General features: G+C 38.4%; 1 protein-coding gene across 3 annotated transcripts in view; it reads right to left on the bottom strand.

The window, feature by feature from the left end:
• The window catches only part of PPP4R2 (protein phosphatase 4 regulatory subunit 2), a 58,794-nt gene that overhangs the window by 21,831 nt on the left and 15,987 nt on the right, over window positions 1–20,976 (bottom strand). Inside the window, exon 2 of one of the 3 annotated variants that reach the window (XM_060109173.1) lies at window positions 3,647–3,684. The exons of the other annotated variants lie outside the window; for them this stretch is intronic. Within the exon in view, the coding sequence (XP_059965156.1) occupies window positions 3,647–3,651 (5 nt within the window). The 5' untranslated portion in view covers window positions 3,652–3,684. The remainder of the gene's footprint in view (window positions 1–3,646; window positions 3,685–20,976) is intronic. 3 annotated transcript variants of the gene reach the window in all.

The raw sequence follows: 20,976 nt of genomic DNA, 5'->3' as shown, positions 1-20,976 counted from the left end.
AGGCCCACATACCGCAAAATAAATAAATAAATAAATAAATAAAGAAATACAAAAAAAAACTACGGTTTTTTTTCTGATTATGAAAGTAATAAAGCTCATTGTAGATGTGTCAGCAAAACAGGAAAAATATAAAATCATCTGCAATCTCACCTCAACATGACCATCATTAATATTATTAAGATCCTCCAGAGAGTATTTATGAATTTTCATATGCACTACTTCTTTCATTTTATGTAAATGAAGTTTGAATTATGTACTTTTTTCCACTCAACAATGTGTCATTCACATTTCCATTTTCAAAATATACTGACTTTCGTTATTCTAATGGTTCAGTCCACTGAGTAGATGTAAGACAATCTCTTACTGACAGATATATATATGTGTGTGCGGGCGTGTATTTCATTTATCTTTCACAATTAATGCACTAAAACCTATATTCTGGTAAACGTTCTTGTGCATACCAATTTATATTACCAATAAAGGTATATGCAAATACTTCTAAAAAGAAAATCATGGACAATAAACAAGTGTTGGGGGACTTCCCTGGTGGCACAGTGGTTACTAATCCGCCTGCCAACGCAGGGGACACAGGTTCGATCCCTGGTCCGGGAAGATCCCACATGCCGCGGAGCAACTAAGCCCGTGAACCACAACTACTGAGTCTGCGCTCTCGAGCACGTGAGCCACAACTACTGAGCCCAAGCACTACAACTACCGAAGCCCACGTGACTAGAGCCTGTGCTCCGCAACAAGCGAAGCCACCGCAATGAGAAGCCCGCGCTCGGCAACAAAGAGTAGCCCCCGCTCGCCACAACTAGGGAAAGCCCACGCACAGCAATGAAGACCCAACGCAGCCAGAAATAAGTAAATAAATAATAAATTAAAAAACAAACAAGTGTTGGGAAGGATGCAGGGCAACTGTTGATGGGAAATGCAAAATGGTGTTGATGGGAATGCAACCTACACATTGTTGATGGATGCAGGGCAATTGTTAACGGGAAATGCAAAATGGTGTTGATAGGAACGCAACCTATACATTGTTGATGGGAATGCAAAATGGTGTAGCCATTTTGGAAAACAGTTTGGCTTGGCAGTTCCTCAAAAAATTAAGGAGAGTTTATGTGTGACCTGACAACTTACTCTGTTAAATGAGTGAATTACATGGTAGGTAAATTTTACTACTATTATTTTTAAAATATGGTGAGGGTGATTATCTAAAGCTATCTGCATGACTACGCTTTCCCTCCTTTCCCTAGTCTTCTTTGGGAAGGGGAATCAGAGGTTGAACAAGCAGAGGCAGCATATTATAATCTCTAACATGCCTAATATTAATTTCTGAGTAGTATACAATTGTCAATGGTTACTAAAATTTATCTTTAAATTTCACTAGACTCCCTACAGTCATTTAACTAATACTTAAACACACCAGGGGAGGGTACTGAAATAGGAGTCTTACACTTTTCATTTCTAAAATTAAGAATCTTTTTGTAGTTTTAATAATCACCCACTAAGTCATAACCTGTTTCATGAATTAGAATTTCCATATACACATGGGTTTTTTAACCCACCTTTCCACTAACTGCTTGAGAATCCACCCATGACATCCAAACAACAGCAGCAACACATTAATGGGAATAGGGAGACAAGGAGTGATAGAGACCAGGTAAAGCAAACTATGAGGAGCTTCCAAGACTCTAGGTCACCAATTCTAGGTCAGACGGTAATTAAGTCCCATAAAATGAAATGAATTACGTACAATTTGTATTTTAACTTCCAAATGTATCAAGCACAGTTACTCTAAATCAGATCCAATAGATGCAAGTCAAATTCCTATGCCATATATAATTGAAAAAATGCTTCTACAAAATGTGAAAGCTAACACTATTTGATGTAACACAACTGATAAAAACAAAAGCAGAAAATGCTTCCCTGAAAATTATGTAATTTGAGCACAAGAACAGGCCAAGAGTAAATCAACTAAAAATTTGGCAACAGAAATAATTTTCTTAGGAATGTACTCACAGGACAAGAAACTACAAAACAAAGACAAAACAAAAAACCCCTTATTTTTCACATGAAAATAAAATTATTCTAAACAGATGCTCATGAAACATAAACACGTTTTCAACTTTAGAATCAACTCTTCCACATAAAAATTTCCTCCAAAAATAAAATACATACTCAGAATTTAAATCTACTTTGCTAAAATTAACTGGAAAATTTACTGAAATTCATTACTCATTAATTTTTTTAAGTAACCTCACCTCCCTTCACTTCCTTTTCTTCTCTTTCTCTTCCATTTTTCCCTTTATGCAGTTTCTCCTCTATGAAGGCAAAACAACTCATATCACTAATAAATATATCCTCCTTCCAAACACCACACTGACCTTTTTCTTCCACAGGAACTCTCAAGTACTAAAACAAACATGTTTCCCTCACAATTCTCAGGTTAAAGGTATTTTTCAGAGACTCAAGAGCCGAAAATCCATCTCCCAGCTAGTTCTAGAACATTTTAGTGGCCAGTAGCCACATCTTAACTTGTTGCCCCTTACAGTTCCAAATTCTATTAAGATTACTTCCTACTCAGACTAACTGCTTTCCACACAAAATCTGTGTGGGAAGCTAACAGAAGAGAGCACAGGAGAGCCCTACACTATCTCCAACGGAGAGCAGATACTGTACCATTTGTAAACAAAGGGGAATGTGGAAAAAATGAATGAATGAAAACAAAAAGAAAATTAATAGGGCTGATCACTGACACAAGGTGACAGGCTTTGAATCAGGAGACTTAAAAGTGCCATAGAATTCAGTCGTAACTATCTGACTGGAGCAAACGAAGACAAGTAAATTTAATCTGAATACTGAATTACATGAGTGATAAAGATGGGCAAAAATCAGAACACAACTGCTTACATAAAATCTTGACAATGTTTTTAAGAACTTCCTTTAAAATACAAATCACTAGGGCCTCCCTGGTGGCGCAAGTGGTTGAGAGTCCGCCTGCCGATGCAGGGGATACGGGTTCGTGCCCCGGTCTGGGAGGATCCCATACGCCGCGGAGCGGCTGGGCCCGTGAGCCATGGCCGCTGGGCCTGCGCATCCGGAGCCTGTGCTCCGCAACGGGAGAGGCCACAGCAGTGAGAGGCCCACATACCGCAAAAAGAAAAAAAAAAAAAAATACAAATCACTAGCTCAGAAAGCCTCTACAAGTGGGGTCCCAACCAAGAGAACATTCCTTGCATAATTTCTTTTGCATAATTATACCTTTAAAATACATTATACTTTATCAATTAATTGAGCAAGCATTAAAATGTCAGTGGAACAGAGAGCCCAGAAACAGACCCATACATAAATGCAAACTCAGTACATGGTAAAGGACAGATTTTTCAGCAAATAGTCTAAGAAATGACAGAGCTACTACAAAATTTTACTAGAGTTTAAAAATTTTAAAGATGTCTGTTCCCCCCCTTTCTGATTATATAAATAGGACAGTCATTGGAAAAAAGATTACACAACATAGAAACAATGAAAATTGTCCATAATGTGCCCAGTAATCATTACTAAAGTACATGTTTAGTGTATTTTTTCACTAATATTTATTTATTTAAATTGGGTATCCTTGATTAATATCCCTTTATTTCCCTACCTCATTCACTGTGGGTATTGTCACGGGACCAGTAGTCTCTGAAAAGTAAGATTTTTAATATGTATCACATATGGTAGAGTACCATTATTTAATAACCACCATTTTAAACAAAGAATTTAGGCTTGCTTCCAGCTCATTACAATTAAAAATAATTGTATTTAATATCCCAATAATAAACTTTGTAGGCATCTGTTTATTACCTTAGGATAAATTCCTTGTAAGTGGAATTACTGAGTCAAAAGTATGAAATATAAGAACTTTTGATACATATATTCAAAAGCCCCTCAGAGATGCTGTACCACTTTATAGCGTCATCAGTATAGAAACACCTATTTCATTCCAGTATTACACGCTTTTCAAAACTCTTGTATATTTAATAGTAGAAGAACACTTTAATTTGCCTTTCATTCATTGCAAGTGAAACTGAGTATTTTTACCTATGTTTACTACCCACAAAACATTTCTTTTGGGTCTGAATAGGTCCTTTGCAATCCCTCATCCTGCAGTCCCTCAATTTTGGCACCAAAGACACTGTAAGCCTGATAATTCTTTGTCAAAGGGGGATGTCCTGTGAACTGTAGCATGGTGAGCAGCAATCCTTGATCTCTACCCACTAGAAGTCATTAGCACCCAACCTTCAACTGCCCCCCAAATTCTGACAATAATAATAAATGTCTATAAAATATTGCCAGGTGTTTCCTGGGAGACAAAAAGCATCCCCAGTTAAAAACCACTGCCTACTCCACCCCTTTAAAATTGTCTTTTTCTTACTCTCATGGTATTACAGAAAAAGTAAAATTACTATGTAACACAAGTATGAACAGAACTTTTGAATTCTCATTTTGTACCGACTGCTGCAAAAATAAAAATTGTTTTCATATAAATGTTGAAGTGACACTAAAATATTTATCTAATTGTTCCTATGTTGAAATTATCTTTGAAATGCCATACATTTCTTTGCTCAGAAACTCATATCTGAAGATGGAATGGTACCTGCTCCAAAGCAATAAAATTATGACACAAATTCTGAAGGGAAAGTATTTGGCACTAGAAGTGAAGTTTTCAAATTAAGAGTGCTAAATATCTAATGATAATTGTACACAAAAAGGATCCAATCAGATGGAAAAGAAAGCTTCAGCAGGTAACGCTAACGTTCACGTAATACCTTAGTGCAAACTTGGGTTTCTTCTTTGGCAACTTGTATATTCATGATAAGGACTCTAACATGTCTAAAGATTCAAGTTACACTCCTCTACTCACCCATCTCTCTCTACCAATTAAAACAAAAAGTTCAAGAAACAGTGTGTTCTGGTTAGCTTGACTTATGCTTAACTCTTAGCTAACCTTTGACCCTTTTTTGAAAATCTTTCTCAAAATTTATTAACAGATCAGCATGGATCCTTCCCTTCCACACAGACAGTTGAACCAAACAAGTATGAACCAAAGATAGATCTCCTCTAACAGTATGACTCAGGCTGAAGACAGCCGATTTAGAATTCAGAGGGTACTAGGTTTTTTTAAATAGCACTTAGTTTAATGGCTGCAGTGGATCTACCCTCCTCCCTGCTACTAGAGTCACTCTTCTCATCCCATTCACCACTGATGCTATCACTTCTTCCATAATCCATTTGATACTAATGCCAAACTGCCATCAACGGAGACGAGTCCATTCTTTTACCACACTTGCCAGAGCCTAGGTAGGCCATGGGCCCTTTTTTCATTCTACAAACTCACACTGTAATGTCAGTGTCAACAGCAGTTAGAAAGCCCAGAAACAATGTAAGACATTGATCCTTAACAAAATTAGTTTGAAAAACAAGATACATAAACAATAAACAAAGAGAAATAAAACAGCATAAACTATCAGATGCAAAGATTTCAGTGATGGTATAATAGAACAAAGAAAAAGGAGATGAAATGCAGGTTTAGAGCCATCAAGAAAAGCCTTCAGGACAACGTGGGACTTTAAAAGGTGAACCTGAAAAGCATGAGTAGAGTATGAAAAAGGAAGTGGGAAAGTATAGGACTTAAACATAGAAGGACTTTAATATGGACAAATGACTTTTTCAAACTCAGCACTACTGACAGTTTAGGCTGCAGAGTTCTGTATTGTAGTTGGCTGTCCTGTGCATTGTAGGATGTTCAGCAACATGTGCGACCCCTACACTGTGATGCCAGTAATCCCCATCACAAATGGTGACAATCAAAACTGTCTCTAGACCCTGACAAATGAACCCTGGGGTTGGGGGGAAGGGAGGCTTGCTCCCAGTTGAAAAGCACTGCAATACACAATCTCTTTTGTTGAGAATTACACTGGTTCCTGAAAAACAGTAAGGATGGCAAAATCAGAGGTGCAACACCAAACTCTCAAAAAATTTGAAGAATAAAACAGTATGAATATATATATTTTAAGAGACAGAGGAGAAATTCTAAAATGTACATGAGTCATTCAAAAAATGCTCATTAGCATTAAAATCTATCTCACGAATCACTTCTAGTCGTACAAGAAAATGCGCTGTGGAGATATGATCTAGAATTTATTTTTCCTCCGGTGTAGTCTTCTGTTCATTGAGAAAGGTGAAGGAAAAAAAACAACAGCAAAAAGTCCTTCCACCTGGACCCAGATATCAATTCATGTGGTGCAAAGGAAGTTTTAAATACTCAAGTGTTTAAAGGAGATTGAATGAACATACATAAATGGTTTTATAATTTGTTAATGAAATATAAAATGAGTTAACACAGCAGTGGTGGCAGATTACTGTACACTTTAGGACACAGGTTTCATCCTGGAGAATCCTTTTAGAGTTTGAAGGTGAAGCTCAAACTATCTTTATAGTGTTTGCAATACTGGCTTTTTATAGTGTGGTATGTGTCTATTTTGTGCTTTTCCATTTAAAGATTATTTTTATTAGTGTTTTGAAGTATGACCCAGAGTTATGCTATCTTACAATTACTAATAAAGATATAATTATTTAGAAAGCATTTTTCTCTACCTACATACTCTCAAAACAAAGAAAAAATAATAACCACTAAAAGCACAGTATCTACTGAGAAAACAATTTGTACTCTAGTCCAAGAACTGTCTGAACATGTGAAAAACGAACACATCAACACTGAAATGGATAACCCTTCCTGAGAATCTCCATCTAAGTAAGATGAAACTAAGAAGATTAACTGGAATTTTTTTTTTCAGGGAAATGTTTTTAAAACAAGTAACTGACAAGCCCAAAGCTAACATCATGCTCAGTGGTGAAAAGCTGAAAGCTTTTCCTCTAAGATCAAGAACAAGACAAGAATGTGCACTCTCACCAGTTTTACTCAACATAGTACTGGTAGTCCTAGCCACATCAATTAGGTAAGAAAAAGAAATAAAAGGCAACCAAGTCTGAAAGGAAGAGTAAAACTATCTCTATTTGCAGGTAACATTATATTATGTATAGAAAACTCCAAAGACACAACCAAAAGACTGTTAAAACAAATGAATTCAGTAAAGTTGCAGAATACAAACTCAAGATAGAAAACTCAAGTGTGTTTCTACACACTAATAATTCACTACTGTAAACAGAACTTAAGAAAACCACCCCATTTACAACAGCATCAAAAACAATGATATACTTAGGAATGAATTTAAGCAAGGAGGTGAAAGATCAGTACACTGAAGATTTTAAGACACTGATGAAAGAAAGTGAAGACACAAACAAATGCAAAGATATTCCATGCTCATGGAATGGAGTAATATTGTTAAAATGGCCAAATACTACCTAAAGCAATCTACAGATTCAATGCAATCCCTACCAAAATGCCAATGGCATCTTTCAGAGAAACAGGAAAAAAAAAAATCCTGAATTCGTATGGAACCACAAAGACTCTGGATAGCCAAAGCAATCTTGAGAAACAAGAATAAAGATGGAGGCCTCACACAATCTGATTTCAACTATATAACAAAGCTATAGTAATCAAAACAGTATGGTAGTGGCATAAAAAACAAACAGCTCAGTGGAACAGAACAGAGGGTCCAGAAATAAACCCATGCATGTATAAGTACAGTCAATTAATTTTTGGAAAAGGAGCAAAGACTACACAATGGGGAAAAGAAAGTCTCTTCAATTAGTGGTGCTGGGAAAACTGAATAGCCACATGCAGAAGAATGAAACTGGATCACTATCTTACACCTACACAAAAATCAACTCAAAATGGATTAAAGACTTGTAAGACCCAAAACCATAAAACTCTTAAAGATGGTTTTTTTGGATCTGACTCTAAAAGCAAAGGCAAAAAATGCAAAAATAAAGAAATGGGACATCAAACTAAAAACCTCCTGCACAGTGGAGGAAACCATCAATAAAATTAAAAGGCAACCTATGAAATGGCAGAAAATATTTGCAAAGCAGATAGCTGATAGGGTTAATATCCAAGATATACAAGGAATTCATATAACTCAATAGCAAAAAAATAAACACCTTATTTTTAAATGGGCAGAGGATATGAACAGAGATTTCTGCAAACAAGACATTCACATGTCCAACAGGTACAGGAAAAAGTGCTCAACACCACTAATGCTGAGCTGTACACTTAAAAATGACTATATGTCAATTATATCTCAATAAAGCTAGTGGAAAATGATTAAAATGTTTTGTTTTGTTTTTTTTTTTTTTGCGGTACGCGGGCATCTCACTGTTGTGGCCTCTCCCGTTGCGGAGCACAGGCTCCGGATGCACAGGCTCAGCAGCCATGGCTCACGGGCCTAGCTGCTCCGCGGCATGTGGGATCTTCCCAGACTGGGGCACGAACCCGTGTCCCCTGCATCGGCAGGCGGACTCTCAACCACTGCGCCACCAGGGAAGCCCGGTAAATTTTATATTATGTATGTCTCACCGCAGTAAATTAGAATATAAATTTAAATTGCCATATTTAAAAGATACTACTTTTCAAACTGAGAGAGCCTCATAAAGGTTGACAAATAGATAAGGGATCAGACATCATAGTAAAACTGCATAATTCTGGAATCAAAAAGAAGATCCTGCAAAACTCTAGAGATACAAAACAGGTCACATACAGGGCTTCAGACTTAACAACAGTGCAGGAAGATAGCAACAGGAAAATGCCTTTAAAATTCAAAAAAAACTCTTTTCAACCTAGAATTTTGTACCCCAACTATCCATTTAAGTAAATGGGTAGGAAAAAAAAAACATTTTCATTGAAAGTACAAAAAAAGATGTATTTCCTATCATGCTTTCTCTCAGTCCACCAAAACAATGAAGTAAACCAAGAAAGAGCATGTGACATGCAATCAAGGAAACTAAAAACCCAAGACGAGAAAGTGAATTTCAGAATAATGATAAAGGCAGACTCTAAGAGTGGAGGAATAAGGCAGGTCTAAGAGCAACCACTCCAGAATGGAGCAGTTAAGAAGGCTCCACAAGGGATTTTCTAAAAATACAAAATTGGTAGAAGACCTAATATGTCATATTTTGCAATGAGATCTAAACAACTAAAGTTTGGGGTGGAATTAGCCATAAGTATACAGAATATTAAATGGAAAACACAGCATTCACTAAGACATGTATGAAACAAATGCTGAACTGACCAAATTTGCAATATAATTATACTGAAGACATTGGGCAATGGAAGTGAGATGTATGTACGGAGTGAAGGAGAGGAGGTAAAAAAAACTAAATCCTCACTGCAATTATTATGAAATCAATAATTAATTCTAAAAATTTAAAGAAAAAAGTGATTTTCTAACACTGTAACTTAGAAATAGGCAGATTAACACCCATTCCCCCAAGAAAACAATGATTTTAAAGTGGTTATCTCTAGGGAATAGGGGGAAAAAAGGAAAGCACATAGAAGATTTTTTTTGTTCCCTTTTTTGTATTAATAAACTCACTAAATCCTGTGCATGTAAAACTTCGATGAAAGTAAAAATCACATGGTAAAAAAAAAAATTAAAAAGCATTGGTGCTAGAGTCTGAAAGCTTGGTTGGGTTCAAATTTTAGTTCAGCCACTTTTTCATTTGTATGACCTAAGAGAGATAACTCCAGACTCCCTTTGTTTCCCATCTCTAAAATGGAGGTAACAGTATCTACACTTCACAGAACTGCTGTGAGGATTACATTAGTGTAAGCAGACTGCTTAGCAAAGTGGCTGACACCTAGTAAGCACTCAACCAATGGCTGTTTGTCCTCAAGAAACTCAGGATGTGGAGAACATCTGAGTAATATTGTAGAAATATGCAGAGTTTTCCAGACGGCTTTCCAGGTGTAAGAATGGATTGGGACAGTGAGAAAGACCTCTTTTAGCACATAAGATGGTTGGGCTTATCTTATATACTCTCACATAACAGATATATAACAAATTGAGGCAATCTCTGCAGCCTAAGAGCACTTCTAGAGCCTCTTTAATTACTCCCTTCTATTAGAGAAAGGAGAAAATTTACCCAATATTCCTTCTTCACCCATTCACAAAATTATTTCCTTTTAAAAACTAAACGTGGGCTTCCCTGGTGGCACAGTGGTTGAGAGTCTGCCTGCTGATGCAGGGGACACGGGTTTGTGCCCCGGTCCGGGAAGATCCCACATGCCGCGGAGCGGCTGGTCCCGTGAGCCGTGGCCGCTGAGCCTGCGTGTCCGGAGCCTGTGCTCCACAACAGGAGAGGCCACAACAGTGAGAGACCCGCGTACCGCAAAACAAACAAACAAACAAACAAAATTAACGTAATATTTTAGCTAACGTTAAGAATTCAGAACAGGAAAAAAAACCTACACATCAACCAGCTTTGTCAAACCTTAGCTAGTCATATTTTTAATAGTTCTAAACTAGAAGATATTTAAATATATTGCAGTTACTGCAAAAGTTCTTTGACTCTACCAGTACCTCCAATCCATTGATCCTACCACCTTTTTACTGTCCCTCACCACCTTCATTATCAAGATTAAATTATAGTTAATCATTAACCATTAGTCATCCCCTTGCATACAGCTGATTCTCTAGCCCCTCTCCGGCTTCACTGTACTCACAAAATCAACTTCACTAGTAGGTTAAAATGCAATCCCCACCAAATCTGTGCCTATACAGCAGCACACATGGGCACAAACACAAAATTAAAGAAAAATGCATCACCATGCTCGCTTATTTCAAGTACACTACCAGATTAATATTTTCTTCCCTAGTTTATTCACTTCCAGACTCTTCTAGGTAACTATTTCATATCTTCTCTCCTCAAACCCCCACTGAGTTCTCCCTCACTCTCACACTTAATGACCTTGAATTTCCAGAGTCCCACCACATTTATCCACCTACTAGTGGGCTCATGCACACCCCAAATTCCCACCTGTTATAAACTACCCATGTTCGCATCTACTTACATGCCAGATTCTCCATTTGCACACCTACTCAAGAGCATCACTTGTGTAATTCTCCCCTTTCTTCTATCAACCACATCAACTTTTAAAATCTCTAATGGATCATTTCCACTACCTTACAAATACATCTATATTCCTCCCATCTCAAAATTTTGTTCTTCCCTCCACTTACCCTCCTAGCTCCTCCATCATTTATTTGCTCTCCTTTGAAGGAAAACTCCTTGGAATAGTTGTCTTCCTCCCACTATCCCTCAAACCCACCCCAAACAAGCTTTCAGTCCCACCACTAAAATTAATCTGTTCTTATCAAGGTCATCAATTACCTCCATATTGCTAAATCCAATGATCGTTTCTCACACCTCATCTTAAGAGCATATAAAGAGTACTTCACACAGTTGATCCTTTTTCCTTAATTACTTTCTGATACTGTCTTTTAACTTGCTGATCTTTCCTACTCATTGTCCTTTTCTGGTTTCACAAAATGCTCCATGCTGGAGTAATCCAAAGCTCAACCAATCAATTCTTTGTCTACACTTGGTGATACTGTAAAGTCTGGAGATTTTAAATACTATTTGCCCATGAAATCTCCTGATCTCCACATTCACCCATTCAACCACCTGCTCCACGTCAAAATAGCATTCAGCACAGTCCAAATTGCTCCTCCCACACCTTTTCCCATTTCAGGTGTGAAGAAATTCCATCCTTCTAGCTGCTATGGCAAACCGGAGTCATTCCTGACTCCATTTTTTCTCTCACACACCACACCCTCTCTTCAGGAAATCCTGCCAGCTGCACCTTCAAAGTGTATTTAAAATGTTGACTAATTCTCACCACCTCCTGCTACCACTTAATCCACCTCTTCGAAAACATTATTATCTTCAATAACTGCTGCTTCTAGTTTACTTACTTAAAGTCTATTGTCAGCACAGCCGTTCATACAACTCTCTTAACACTTAAGTCTGACAATGTCACTTCTCAACTAAAAACCCCACACTGGCTCCTGATTTCACTCAGAGTAAAGTCTAAGTCCTTACCATGATCCACATTGCCTACATGATTTGACCCCAATCCCCTTTAACCTCTCTGATTTCCTCTCCTTGGTCAGTCTACTCCAGCCACAGTGGCCACCTTTGTTAGTCTGCAAAAAGGTGAGACACACTCCTTTTTCAGGGCCTTTGCACTGGAAGTCCTCTGCCTGGAATGCTCTTCTACTAAATATATGCATGGCCAACTTCCTGTCTCGCTCAACTGTCACCTTCAAAATGAGGCTTACTCTGACCACCTTATTTAAAAGTACAACTACCTCTACACCCTTAAACTCTCATTTCCCTTACCATTTTTCTTATTCTTCCACTGCCCTTACAATCTAGTAACATAACACAAAACGTTATTTATTATATTTATCTATCTGCTCACATATTTGTTGACCAGTACATATCACAAGTACCAACAATATGTATAGCAAAAAATAAGTGCTCAATAATTATTTGGTAAACATCCTGAAGCCTACTCTGGAATAATATTCACAACCCACCTACAGTGGAAAAAAAGAAATCAGAAAGAAAAATACCACTTTCCAAGCAGATTTGGGAAGTATTATATGTGCAATTGCTTTAGCAATAGGAGCACAGACTCATATTTGAACTGCAATGCTTAACAGTAATAGCAGCAAGCACATAACCACTAATGTCAAACACTGTTCTAAGCACTTTGTACTTAATAACTCAATCCTCACAACAACCCACGAGTCAGGTAGTATTATTTCACCCATTGTATTATCAATAAAGCAACTAAGAATAAAGTGGTTAAACAACTTGCCCATGGTTCACAGCAAGAAAGTAGCAGAGCCAAAATTTCAACCCAGGCACTCTGGCTTCAGAATCTATACTCTTAATAAGTCAATACATCTAGTTATAGGAAAAGTATAAGGGGAAAAAAACCCCCACAAATATGCATCTCTAAGCTACACTGTAGTGGGAAAAGATTTTTAAAAGTCTACTTGCTGGGCTTCCCTGGTGGTGCAGTGGAAGAGAGTCCGCCTGCCGATGCAGGGGACACGGGCTCGTGCCCAGGTCCAGGAAGATCCCACATGCCGTGGAGCGGCTGGGCCCGTGAGCTGTGGCCGATGAGCCTGCGTGCCCGGAGCCTGTGCTCCGCAACGGGAGAGGCCACAACAGTGAGAGGCCCGCGTACCGCAAAAAAAAAAAGAAAAAAAAAGTCTACTTGCTTTCAGGGAATTCACAATCTAAACAAAAAATAGTAACATAACAAAATACACATACAATGATAGAAGCAATCATGAAGTACTGTAGCAGACTAAGACACACCTAACCCAGGGTCAAGGAAAGCTTCCCAGACCCTTAGTATGTATCTTAAAAGATGAGCAAAAAGGAAAAGAAAGGTCTTTGTTCCAAGGAGAGGAAACAATATGGGCATAGGCACTAAGATGAGGGAGCATGGTCCACCAGAGAACTGAGTAGTTTAGGAGAGCAGAAAAACAAAGGAAGCAAAACTGGGGGACAACAAGTAGAGACATGATCATTTTAAGTATCATTATAATTATCTTAAACTTTAATTTGAGCAAGGGGAAAAGTGCATAAGGATTTTAATTATGGGAAGAACATATTTACACTGTAGCACAACCACTGCTAAGAGCACAGATTAGACAGACTTTCTAGAAAGGGCAAGTAAAACTCCAGTTAGGAAACTATTTAGAAAGCCTATACAGAAACTCAAGCAAGATGGGAATGATGGACAATGTCTAAAGAACCATAACCTGACGTGGTCTGTGAATCCTCATGTCCATTCACATTAACACTACCCTATTTCAAGTTCTCATTTCCTCTAGATTAAACTCCTGTAATAGCCTCCTGAGTGACGGCCCTAACTCCCAAGTTTGCCAAGGCAAAGCTCTATCTCTCCCTTGCTCAAAAATCATCAATAACTTGTGTAAAGTCTTTGTAAATGCAAAATTCTATACAACAGCAAGACACTCTCTGATCTATCACAAATCTACCTTCATAGCCCTGCATCTTTTTTTTTTTTTTTTTTTGCATTACGCAGGCCTCCCACTGCTGTGGCCTCTCCCGTTGCGGAGCACAGGCTCCGGACGCACAGGCCCAGCGGCCATGGCTCACGGGCCCAGCCGCTCCGCGGCATGTGGGATCCTCCCGGACCGGGGCACGAACCTGCATCCCCTGCATCGGCAGGCGGACTCTCAACCACTGCGCCACCAGGGAAGCCCCCTGCATCTTATCTATTTCTTTGTTCACTGTTTCTTCTAGCTGGACTAAGCATGTCTCTCATACCATGAAGCTCTTCCTAATTCTCCTTGCCAGAAATCAACCTGACTCTACTGTTCCCAAAGCATTTAATTTGTAACTCCCTTAAAACAACTATTAAATTCTGCCCCCGACCATGATCAATCACTAGTTCTACGTCTTTTTTTCCTTAGAAGATCAGGTTAGGAAACTTAGGAAGCTAAGAATCATATAACAGAATTTCTCTTTTGGGAGGGAACTGTCTTTGTCATGAAAACACTTTGAAACTAACTTAGCAAAAGCTATAGCTTTAAATCATTATTAAGCATTTCAGCAATTCAGAGAGGTTGGTAAGTATACTAATTTCTCAATAATAGAACAGGGATTAGTTCCAACTTCACCTAGATCCTTAAAGGTCAAGGACACTTCCTGCTGACATGTAAGTCACAGTTATAACCGCACAACAGTGAGATAAGTTTAATACACTTTACCTGTATGATGAATTGGGGGTACTGTATATGCATATATGCTGGTTACAGCGTATACCAATGAATTGGTTCCCCACTTTCCCAGAATAATACAAGGATGGACCTCCAGTAGCCAGCTGTTTCCCTAACCACACCACCTGCTCCCCTTCTAAAAGTGAATTAATCCTGGGGTGGGCCTACTGGATGTTCTCACCCAGAAATGTGAAATAGGGAGGAACAGGAATTTATTGGAACTAAGTCACCCCTTTGGCAGGAACCTAAAAAACATGTCCAGCAACTTCTACTGCTGATGCCCTGAAGTACCCCGTCCTCATCACTGGCTTGGTGATAGAGATCAAACTGTGATTCCAAGTGCTACCTCAATATTCTTCCAATAAATCTTTCTTTCTCTTCTTGTTTTCTTTTGAGCTTACGTGAACCAAAATCAGTTTGTGTTGCTTGCAAACAAAAGAGTTTTAAATTAATTTGATGCTTTCAAAAAGCTAAAGATACCTTCAGAATTACATCTTTAATGTCCTAGCTTTAAGCAGAAATCTGAGCTGTGAAAAAAAGGCTCCTCTGGATTTTCAAATTACAACTTAAAAGTTTATTTCTTGTATTTTCTTATTTAAAATGCTGTGATCCTAGTAAATTAATTTAAGTCTGAGTGGGCTTTCCCAAATGTGCCATTTAAATATTCAATCTAGCAGAATACCCATGGTATTCAGAGAATTTGGGTTTTAAATTTCTCCACATGTAACTCCAGAATGTCAAAGATCTGGCATGTCATTATACACACTGAAAATCTCTTTATGACACATCATTTTATGGCTATTTTCTTCTTTATCAGAACTTCAACACTGACTATAGTTCGGTGAATTTTATCTTTTTCCAATATAAATATCCTAGGCCTTCAAAATACATAAACGCTCCTGCATCGGCCCCCTAAAGCTTGATTTTCCTACATTAGAAATTAGATCTGAATTTATAAATGTATGTATTTATGAATTTGAAAGACTAAAGGTTACTTTCAGCCAATCATATCTTCAAATATTTTTTCAATGTGAGCTTTTCACCTTTTAAAGGTTTAAAAGGTGTAATTAATTGCTTCAAGTCAGTGAAATTACAAATTTAGAAAAATTAAACCACGAATGGTGAAACTTTCTAATAAAACCATTCAAACTGGAAACTAAAAAGCAAAGTTGATCCAATTACATTTGTAAAGAGCTACTGGCATTTCTTTTTCACATATGCCTGAAAAATCTGAATTTAATTCCTCAGAACACAAAGGTTTGCTCAAGTGTGCTTTAGTTTTTTCTGATGACTTTTTTTAAAGCTACTATTAAATTCTCCTTTTTTATTTTACTGAAGTATATAAATATTAAGCATATTTGGGGGCACAGAAATGGGAGTGACTTTCACTTCTTTTATGAAATACTGCACTGTTCAAATTGTTTTAAATAAGGTACGTTATCCTGATCTTATAATTAAAAAAAAAAAACATTTTTTAAATACTCGGCCACATTTCTCAACACTATGCCTCACACCAATACCAAATTCAGTAATTTTAAAAATTACCACATTTAGAAAACTTCATTCCATTAATGCGATTCTATAATTTGAAGTTTTTGTACAGTTCAACTACAAATGTTTCAAAAAGCAAAACCTTTCAAACAATCACAAACAAGAATATGATTTGATCCACAAATCCTCATACCAACAACTTTTAAAGACTACCAACTAAATATAAAAGGAATATACTTTTAAAATGTTTAAAACATTTTCTTACTTGAAACATACCAACACTTACATCAATCTACTTACACTGTAATCTCAGAAGCCTTTCTTTTAAAATAATTCTTCCAAACTGTCTGCACTACCCATCCAAAACACTTAAATATGTACTTTTTCCTAAACCTTCAAAGAACTAACAACACTGTATTAATAAAACCTAAATCAGGAGCAACTGTAAGACTCTCCATTGTTTTAAGAAAACTAGGACACTACTGACGTTTGAAAGACATCCAGTTTCAAAGACATTAAAACGTGGAAAAAACACATGCTGATGAGGAATATTTACAAAAAATTAATTTTAAAACGTCTTTCTGGGTAGCAAAGAGATTCTAGGGTTAAACTGCTAATTTAATACAATTTGTAATTATGTCAAAAATTTGAGGTATATCTGGAATTTATATACATAGCAGAAAAAATTCAAAAAGCAAAATCTTAAAGCAATTTCAATTTTATTCCCATCTAATCTAACCAAGTTCTACTGCACTTCACACATTATGAAGCTAGTATTACTTGACACTAAAGCTTTCACCTCCCCCACCCGAAACTTAAAAATAGAAATGTATATCAAAAATGATTATTGATATCAGATTACTCTTAGGCTTACAGCATATGCTGACTTAAGGAGCAACTGAAAAAAATTACTCTCTTAAGGAACTACATATTTAAGTTTCCCCAGTCCTAATTTTAAAGATAAACTTAACATAGTTGATACTGGCAAATACTGATAAAAGAAGTGAGAAAAATATTAAATGAAATATAACACTTTTAAAATAATAAACACTATAACGGACTGTGGTTTGTGTGCTCACCAGTGCATCCCAAGGTACCTAGCACAGTACCCAGTATAGAATATATGCTCAATAATCATTTGTTGACATCTCAATAAAGATTTGAAGGAACTTAAGCAAACTTGATACAAAGAAATTACACAGAAACTAACTTGAAGAATAGTATATAACAAGGAAACCTCTGCATTCAGAAAACTTCACACCAGCATTTTTTACATAAAATGTCACATAATATGCATTTACTATCATACACTATGCATTCAATAAATCCCAGCCCCTTTTCCTTCCACTTTCTTTTTAACAGTGTACACCTAAAATGTTTACTTCATAAAACTCAATTAACATCAAAATTTTTAAGAATACATCTGCATAAAACAATCCATATCCAAATGTAATCAGTAAATATAAAAAGACATACAAATCATTGGCGAATGTTACAGACTGTGTTTGTGTCCACCCAAATTTCTTATGTTGAAGCCCCTAGGCCACGGTGTGACAGTATTTGAGGATAAGGCCTTTGGGAGACAATTAGGTATGAGTGAGGTCCTGAGAGTAACACCCTCCTGATGGGACTACTACTTTTAGTAGAAAAAATGGGGGGTGTGGAGGGTAGGCAGGAGAGGTCTCCCAGGCCCCACCCCCTCCATGTGTGGTCACAGCAAGAAGGTGACCTTGGGCAAGCCAGGAAGAGTTCTCACCAGAACCCAACCATGCCAGCACTGTGAGCTCAGACTTCCAGCCTCCGTAACTGTAAGAAAATAATTTCTGTTGTTTGAGCCACCCAGTCTACGGTATTTTCCTACAGTAGCCCAAGCTAAGACAGCAAGTCTACTACTTTGAAGGAACAGTGACATATGATACAGAAGCACATAATGATCAAAAAACAAATTATGGCCTCTAAGGGCCTAGCTTGGTAGAAGAAATAATACTTATATTAAAGTACCCATACAGGGACTTCCCTGGTGGCACAGCAGTTAAGAATCTGCCTGCCAATGCAGGGGACATGAGCTCAATCCCCGGTCCAGGAAGATCCCACATGCACAGAGCAACTAATCCCGTGCACCACAACTACTGAGTCTGTGCTCTAGAGCTAGCGACCCACAGCTATGGAGCCCGCATGCTGAAACTACTGAAGCCCATGTGCCTAGAGCCCGTGCTCTGCAACGAGAAGCCACCACAATGAGAAGCCCACGCACTGCAACGAAGAGTAGCCCCCACTCGCCTCAACTAAAGCCCACGCACAGCAACGAAGACCCAACGTGGCCAAAAATAAATAAACAAACAAATAAATTTACTTAAAATAAAAAAGCCAATTGATGAAACCGTTAAAAAAAAAAGGTACCCATACAGAGTAGAAAATGGTAAAATGAAGACTATAGAAAGGCAAGATTACTATTTTGTTTTAAAATCTAGGGAGGCGTGGGCTTCCCTGGTGGCGCAGTGGTTGAGAGTCCGCCTGCCGATGCAGGGGACACGGGTTCGTGCCCCGATCCCGGAAGATCCCACATGCCGCGGAGCGGCTGGGCCCGCGAGCCATGGCCGCGGAGCCTGTGTGTCCGGAGCCTGTGCTCCGCAACGGGAGAGGCCACAGCAGTGAGAGGCCCGCATACAGCAAAAAAAATAAATAAATAAAAATAAAAAAAATAAAATAAAATAAAATCTAGGGAGGCGTAAAAACAAGCAAAACTGACAAAGGATAAATAGAATCTGGACACAGAAAAAAAAGGGAAGAGAGAAAGCAAGCAAACTCAGAATTTTCACACATATACAAAGCTCAAAATTCTGATACCAATAATATTTTCTATTTTTTTCCTAAAGAAAAGGATATTTCTTTAATAGATGAAGATTCTTATTTTTCTCCCATTTAGATATTTAATCCAGCTCCTAACTTTGAGCCACGTTTTGAGCAAGGCAATTTCAGCACGCTCAAAGCCTACAGAACCACAAGTGGAAACAGACTAACAGAAAATATGATCAATGCATGTCATAAATATGGTAGTTTCTATGGAGAAAAGGAAATCCAAGAGAGCTTCTCAGGGGATCCGTATGTATTTGAATGGAGCTGTCTGAACAGTCTTCAAAGACAAGTTGAAGTTATCCCATGAGGAAGAATGTCAGAGGCAAGAAACAGAAAGATGCTATTAGAGGGACTTCCCTGGTGGCACAGTGGTTGGGAGTCCGTCTGCTAATGCAGGGGACACGGGTTCAGGCCCTGGTCCGGGAGGATCCCACGTGCCGGGGAGCAGCTGAGCCCTTGCGCCACAACTACTGAAGCCCGGGAGCCTGGAGCCCCTGCTCCGCAACAGGGACAGGCCACTGCGGTGAGAGGTCCGCGCACTGCAGCGAGGGGTGGCCCCCGCTCGCCGCAGCTAGAGGGCCCGCGTGCAGCCACGAGGACCCAATGCAGCCAAAAATAAATACATAAATATTTTTTTAAAAAACAGATGCCATTAGAATACTAGCAAAACAGATTACTGCATACTCAGTGAACTGCAAGTCACTTGGCAAAGTTACATACGGTGGCAAGAGACAAATTGGAGGTAAAAAAAAGCCCAGATCAAGAAACCAGTTTAAAGAATAAAACAGTATTCGCCTAACTAATAGGATAAAAGTATAAGAATGAATGATACAAACTAGTAATGCTATACAAGGGAGAATTCAAAGGAAACAGAGACAATACACCCTAGTTAGAACAGTCCTAGTCTACACCTGGTGTTCTGCCCAGTTTACCATGTGTATCATATTTAATGAAGTATTATTAATAATTACATTAAAATATGCAGGTTTGGTAGACCTCTCTACTTCGTACTTCCAATTTCTCTCACCTTGTCAGACTGTTTGTGAAATGCATGAGTAATGAAGAGAGTCCTCACTTTAACACACAGTTAAATATGAAAATGACAGAAATCTTTCTCACCTGTTCCAGGCTCAATTTAACCCTTCCCTTTCAAAGACAGTATGCAGGGGGTGGCTATGGCAGCTAACTCCTTTGGAGGTGGGAGAAGTGGTCAACACTGCTGCCACTAATGTCCCATTGGTGTACTGGCCAGTTGTGTAGTAGCCTGTGACTTTGTGAGATACACATAGCTGCCAAGCTATCAGTCAGCAGAGTTCACGGGTAATTACGGATTAGGTATATGCAGAGCAGTTAATTAAGACACAAAGCTAGCAATCCACCAATGAAGTGAGAAATTAAAGGTTCTCTCTCTCCCCTACACATATAAGAATGGTCCAATGAAGCTAGCTAATGGATATATTTGTGCAGTAATAAGAACTATGTGCAAATTAAAACTACAATGAGATATCATCTCACACCGGTCAGAATGGCCATCATCAAAAAATCTACAGGGCTTCCCTGGTGGCGCAGTGGTTGCGAGTCCGCCTGCCGATGCAGGGGACATGGGTTTGTGCCCCGGTCTGGGAAGATCCCACATGCCGCGGAGTGGCTGGGCCCGTGAGCCATGGCCGCTGAGCCTGTGCGTCCGGAGCCTGTGCTCCGCAACGGGAGAGGCCACAACAGTGAGAGGCCCGCGTACCGCAAAAAAAAAAAAAAAAAAAAAAAAAAAAAAAAAAAAAAATCTACAAACAGGGCCTCCCTGGTGGCGCAAGTGGTTGAGAGTCCGCCTGCCGATGCAGGGGATACGGGTTCGTGCCCC

Source organism: Mesoplodon densirostris, chromosome 10, assembly GCF_025265405.1.
Source record: "Mesoplodon densirostris isolate mMesDen1 chromosome 10, mMesDen1 primary haplotype, whole genome shotgun sequence".
NCBI classification, from domain to species: Eukaryota; Metazoa; Chordata; class Mammalia; order Artiodactyla; family Ziphiidae; genus Mesoplodon; species Mesoplodon densirostris.
This window is presented reverse-complemented; position numbering and strand designations above follow the sequence as displayed.